The sequence below is a fragment of the Malurus melanocephalus genome, unplaced genomic scaffold (genome assembly GCF_030028575.1).
Source record: "Malurus melanocephalus ecotype Western Australia unplaced genomic scaffold, MMel_1.1 scaffold_24, whole genome shotgun sequence".
NCBI classification, from domain to species: domain Eukaryota; kingdom Metazoa; phylum Chordata; class Aves; order Passeriformes; family Maluridae; genus Malurus; species Malurus melanocephalus.
Window position 1 is genome coordinate 249,648 of NW_026623256.1, and position 5,986 is coordinate 255,633.

Below are 5,986 nucleotides of genomic sequence, written 5' to 3' on the forward strand. Positions count from 1 at the left end.
CTGGAGGGGAAATGACCACAATGAACCTGACCTGTCCCCAGAAAATTATTTGGGAGAAACTTTTGCCTTTGATACGTGATGATACAAGGAAGGTTAGTGCTTGCTGCGGGCTGCCCTCCCTGTCGGGGATTCTTTCCCTTGCAGCATCGCCCTCGCCCGCAGACTTTGGCATCCTCCCGGGAGAGACATTCCGCTGGCCGAGAACGGGGCCATGGGTTTGGCCTAGACAAACGGGTATCTGTGAGGAGCAGCCGTGCTGGGACACCCACGGGAGCTCCGGCCAATTCCCTCGCCACCTCCTGGGCCCCGCCGCAGCAGCGAGGTGCAGGGAGCCCCCGCGGTCCGGGGAGGCGGGAGCGGCCGGAGCCCGGGCAGAGCCGCGTCCGTGCCCGCCCTGGGCGCCGGCCCGCGGCAGAGCCGGGGCGCTGCGAGCCCTATGCAAATCAGGGATCGGCAGGGTGACCAATCAGCGCCGCGGCGGCAGCGGCGGCAGCCAATGGGGCGAGGCGTGCGGCGGGCGGGCAGCGATATCCGCGGCGCGGCGGCGGCAGCGCGGGCAGTGCGGCGGCGGGCGGCGCGCAGGGCGGAGCGGCAGCGGTTCCTGCGGGTAAGGGCGGCGCGGCGCGGGCGGGGACGGCGCGGCCCCCGCGCGGTGTAACGGCGTTTGTCTCCCTGCAGGCGCCGGGACCCTCTGTGCGTGGCGCTGCTTGAGAGGCGGGGGCGAGGGGCCGCTGCCTGCCGGCCATGTCGGGCCGGGGAAAGTCCGGCGGAAAGGCGCGGGCCAAGGCCAAGTCGCGCTCGTCGCGGGCCGGGYTGCAGTTCCCCGTGGGGCGGGTGCACCGGCTGCTGMGGAAGGGTAACTACGCGGAGCGGGTGGGCGCCGGGGCGCCGGTGTACCTGGCGGCCGTGCTGGAGTACCTGTCGGCTGAGATCCTGGAGCTGGCGGGCAACGCGGCCCGCGACAACAAGAAGACGCGCATCATCCCGCGGCACCTGCAGCTCGCCATCCGCAACGACGAGGAGCTCAACAAGCTGCTGGGCGGCGTGACCATCGCCCAGGGCGGCGTCCTGCCCAACATCCAGGCCGTGCTGCTGCCTAAGAAGACGCAGAGCTCCAAGAAGTGAGCGCTGCCCCCCGTCCCCCTGCCCCCAGCTCCCTTCTCACCACTGCCTCACCTCTCCTCCCGAYGGGACTGGGGTTCCCCGTCCTGCCCTTCAGGCGGGCTGGGTGGCGAGCCCTGGCAGCACCCCACCAGACCTCCACTAGTTCCCCTGGCCTGGGCTGCAGGAGGGTGCTGGACAGGCATGGGTGAGGTCAGGCCCTGCTTGTGCCCCCCCTCTGCCTCTTCCCTCTGGAAGAAGTGCTTTTGGAGAAGGCAGCTGGATCGCAGCTGTTGGCAGTGGTGACATCTGGAGCCGTGTGGTTAGGTCACGGGGCAGAGCTGCTGGTAGCTGCTGAGGACTGTTCTGGCTGGCATGGGGATGGACACGGGCACCTTCGGCTGCCTCTCCCTTCCACCATCCCTGGGACTGTGCAGGGGCCCCCCCCAGCTGGCCCTGCTCACCCTGGTGTGTACTCACTGCTGCTGTGCCCCCGCCTCCATCCTCAGCAATGCCATCCCGGCCGCACTGCAGCTGCGAAGGCAGGGAGCTGGAAAATGCGAAGAGGAGGAAAAGTTTCTCCCGTGGCAAGAAGTGGCTGTTAGTCTTAGTTTTGTTCATGGTAAAACTAGTGCATTGCCTACTGTAAAGAAGCTTTGGTCCTATTTATTTTAAGGTCTCTTTATTTTTGGGTACTTGCCTGTAAGTCACCTCCTCGCAGCTCCCTGGCTCGGTGGGTGCTGGGGTACTTGATGTTCTCACATGCTKTAGGTCCTGGTAGCGGGGTGGGGTGGAGGCTGCGGTGACAAATCCCCTCAGAGAGCGTCGCAAGGTCAGGCACCCGCCGGGAGCGGGAGCTGCCATCTTCTGCCATGGCTCCCCTCCTCTCCCAGCTGCAGAAGCCCTTCATCTCGCTGAGAGCTACCCTGTACCCTGGTTGCACTTCTGGAAATGACATACTGTGTCTCCTTTTTGTTATTGTTTGTTTGTTTAGCACTATTTCTGGCTCTGAGAAATAAAGTGATGATGATATCTGTTAACTGTAACCCTTTATGGATTAATATTTCTTTTGAAAYCCACTAGAGTTTGTATTAAAGCCCACTCCTGGCTAGTGCCGTATTTATTTCCTGGCTGTGTGGCTAATGTCGAGCATGGGGGCAGGATAGCTGTCCCGTGACCCCTGGAATAGCTGATGCAGAGACAGCTTTCCTGCTGCCCAGCGCAGCCGCTTCTGTGAGGCCGATAGTCGTGTGCATGCAGCAGTGTCGAGGCAATCGGACCTAGACCTTCATCACATGTTTTTTAAGTAAAAAAGAGCATCTTCTATTTATGTGCTGTAAGTAGCATGTGTTCAACCTATTGAATCAGCTGTTAATCTTGTGGATGAAGTAACTTAGCCTGGCTCTGAGTGTAATGTTATCTAGAGTAGATGAACCTGGATGCTTGTCAGCTGGCTTTGTGCAGGGGTTTTCACTCTGGCATGTGGGAGCGCTGTGTTCATTGGTGTAGTGCTGATGGGGGTGTGGAGGTGTCCCACGGTTCCACTGGGGTATCCTGATCTCGGTGGGTGTGGGGCAGCAGGGCACAGCCCCACTGTGGCAGCACAGACCCCCTGGGATCTCTCTGCCTCCTGGAAAGGGACTGTTACCATCAGCGAGGTGGGGATGAGCAGTTTTCCTTTCTGCTGCCCAGTGTGGTGGTCAATGTGTCTGTATCCTAGTGTCTTGTTCTCTCCCTCTTGTTTTCTCCAGGACCAGCATTCTGTAAACCTGAGAGTGCTTTGTATTTCTTAGAAAAATGCAGATATGTGATACTGAAAAGAATGGTGCAAACCTGGTAYCTGATTAAACTGGTTCCCTGTTGAATGCTCTTAAATGTGCTGTGTCTTGTCACCTCACCAAACCCACAGAACCTGGCAGGCTCTCTGGTGTCTCGGCTCTGTTCTCCAAAGGGAAGGACTAGTAAAACACCAGACAGGACCACTGCTAGGCTGTGTTTGCCCTTCATTCAGACAGCCTCTTCCTACCCTGGGAGCGGATAATACTGTTGTCTGGCTCTTTTCCCTGCTTTGGGAACGCCACATTGCCTGGCTGCTCTGTCACAAGTGCCAGGAAGCTTCAGCTGCTCGTGGACTTCCCCCCAGTGCTGGAGGTGCATTCCCCACCCCATGGGCTGCTCCAGGACCCTTCTGGTGACTTTGCAGGCAAGTAGGCAGAGATGAGAAAAGCTGATCCTGAAGGGAAGGGAGGAACTTGGAGATGCAAGGCTGTTACTCTCACACCCTCTCCTTTGCTGGGCATTCCCAGATGGCTGTCSTGGAGCCTACTCTACAAACCAGCATTGTTCCCTGCTTGGATTTTAGGGAGGAAGAGTTGTGTGGGAAGCTTGGATGATTCCCAGTGCTGTTCGGTCCGTGCAGGGCTGTAGGAGGTGTGGGTCCGGGCTGGGAGTGCTGGGCTGGTCCCCAGAGGCCACTGTCACCTGCTGTTCTTCCAGGTGCTCTGCCAGGGCTTCCAGCCCAGGGCAGCCACAAGGACGGGGATGGAGGCAGCCCAGGAGCTCTGCAGCCACCGTGCATGTTGTGTGGCTCTGCTGAGGCTGGTGAGTGATGAGGGTGCTGTGACTGAGTGCTTGTGGCACACATAACCCTCGACACTGCTCCAGCTGTGTTCTGAACTTCTGCCAGCCCGTGATGGACCAGTAGGGATGTTGCAAGGCAGACCGAAGGAAATCCTGTCTGTTATGCCAAGCATTGCTGAAGTGCTTGGCTTTTGTCACCTCATGAACTTCACAGCAGAACRCTTGTGACCAGGAGAGTTGCAAATTTTGGTCTTTATTATAAGCTGGAGTGAATGTGGGCACTGTCAAGCCTGCAGCTTCAGGGACTGGTCTTGTGGCTTTCTGGAGGGGTGTTGCTGGTCCTCGCTCCTCCGAATGTTTCATAGCCCCAGAGCAGCTGAGCTCATAAAGTGTGAAAGACTTGGCTCAGTAGAGCCTTTCCCAGAGATCAAGCAAGCCTGGAAGGGTGTCTGTTGGTCAATGCTTTGCTTAAGGAGAGGGCTGGGAAGGCTGCAGGATTCTTCCCTTGCCTCCTCTTGGGTATACCTGAAGATGAAATGAACACAGACAGAAGCTGAAAGCTGCCTGCTGTGGGAGGCTGCTGTGCATCTCACCACGTGCAGYAATCTGCCAGCTGTCCCTCAGCTCTGGCAGTTTGATGAGGTGAGTCACTGGCTCTTGGAAGTCCCCAGGGCTTGGGTTTCTCTCCAGAGCCTGGCCCTCATGGCTGGCAGCACTCATGGGAGCTCACTCGGGGATGCTTCCACATCACAGCTCCTGGCAGGSTCAGCCTTTGAGACAGCTCCAGCTGGACTGGCACGGTGTGTCACCCTGCTGCCTCCCCTGTGCTGGGCAGCTGGAGGGTCACTGCCTTCCCTCTGCTCTTACCTGCCCACAGGAATGCACCTGCTGGTCTGCCTGGAGAGGTGGTTACAGTTCGCCTTGCAGAGGAGTGCCAAGGACAGCTGTGCCCTGAGATGGGCTTGGCTTGACCTCCCCTCCTGAGGAGCAGGGTGGCTGGCTTCTCTTGTTGAATGTAACAGGGAGTAAAACTTGCTTCCCTTCTCCCTGCTTGTTCTCCAAGGAACAAAGAGATAAAACAGCTGCCCCCAGACCTGGGCCCTGGAAGAAGGGGCTGTTCCTTTCCCAGGAGTGCTGAAAAGCCCTGCCAGGGCCTGTCACGCTGTCTGGCTGCTGTCCCCTTCCTCCTGCAGGGGATGTTGTGTACGGGCCTGATCCATGCCGTGTTCCCTGGGCACAGGGAGCATGTTGATGCTCCAGCACAGCAGCTCGCCAAAGCTAGTGCAGCTTTGGGGTAATGCTCCTGCCTGAAACTCTCCTCCCTCGCTGGTGGTGTGGGGCTCGGTTAGGATGATGGCAGCGCTGCCAGGGGCTTACCCACAGCCGGCCTGGGAGGTACCGTGCACCTCCCCCTCCTCCTGCCCTTCGTGCCCCACTTCCCGTCCCTGCGGCAGGGAGCCGGGCTGCCGGGTCTCATCCCCTCTGCTCCTGCAGCCCCGGTGCATGCCGTGGGTCCCGGGGCACAGAAGGCGATGAGCTGGAGCTCATCCCTCGCCCCGTGCTCCCTCCCGCAGCAGGCAGAACAAGATGGCCCAGATCCCTGTCGGGATTTACGCAACCTCGCCGGGTGCGCTATAAATAGGCACCGCCGGGGGGGCTCCGRCTCTCCCCCCGCTGCCGCTCCTGCCTGCGGGAATCCTGTTCAGGGATGCTCCGGGACACAGAGGCGGCTGCAGGTGCCCCCTGGGACCTGCCCCTGTCCTACCCAGGTAACTGCGGGGAGTCGATGCCGACCGGGGCGGGGGTCTGTGCTGCTGGTGTCCACCGGGGGTACCCCCGCCCCACTGCTCAACGAGCTCAGCCGAGTGCAGCTGCGCAAGGATCGCGCTCCTCCCCTGCCTCCATGGCGGGGGACCCTCCTTCCTCTCTCCTCCACTCGGAGGACGCGGGCTCTGGGCATTAACGCCCGGACGGATCCCGGCCAGCGGGGAAGCCCCGCTGGGACCAACCCCTTCCCAGCCCGCTCCCCGGCCCCTGCACGGAGCACACGGCAGCGCGGCGTTTTGTACCAATTTATTTGAAACGACGATAAATGAAAAGGAAAAAAATAAAAAGAAATCAAAAAAAAGACCCCACTAACCCAAACCCTCCCCAACCCACCCACCCCAGACCCATAAAAAAACATTAAAGGCCATTGCAGGTGCGGCCGCAGCCGCCAGGGGGCGGCCATTCCCGCGCGCCGGCCCGTTGCCATGGCGGCGGGGCCGCGGGCCGCCAGGGGGCGCCATGGCCCTTCGGGGCGGCC

General features: G+C 60.2%; 1 protein-coding gene across 1 annotated transcript; it reads left to right on the plus strand.

The window, feature by feature from the left end:
* The first annotated feature begins 546 nt into the window (after window positions 1-546).
* Window positions 547-2,986, plus strand: LOC130589086 (histone H2A type 2-B). The gene is made up of 2 exons (XM_057390234.1): window positions 547-607; window positions 679-2,986. Exon 2 carries the CDS (start codon window positions 745-747, stop codon window positions 1,123-1,125), a length of 381 nt encoding a protein of 126 aa, XP_057246217.1. The 5' UTR covers window positions 547-607; window positions 679-744; the 3' UTR covers window positions 1,126-2,986.
* The last annotated feature ends 3,000 nt before the right edge of the window (window positions 2,987-5,986 follow it).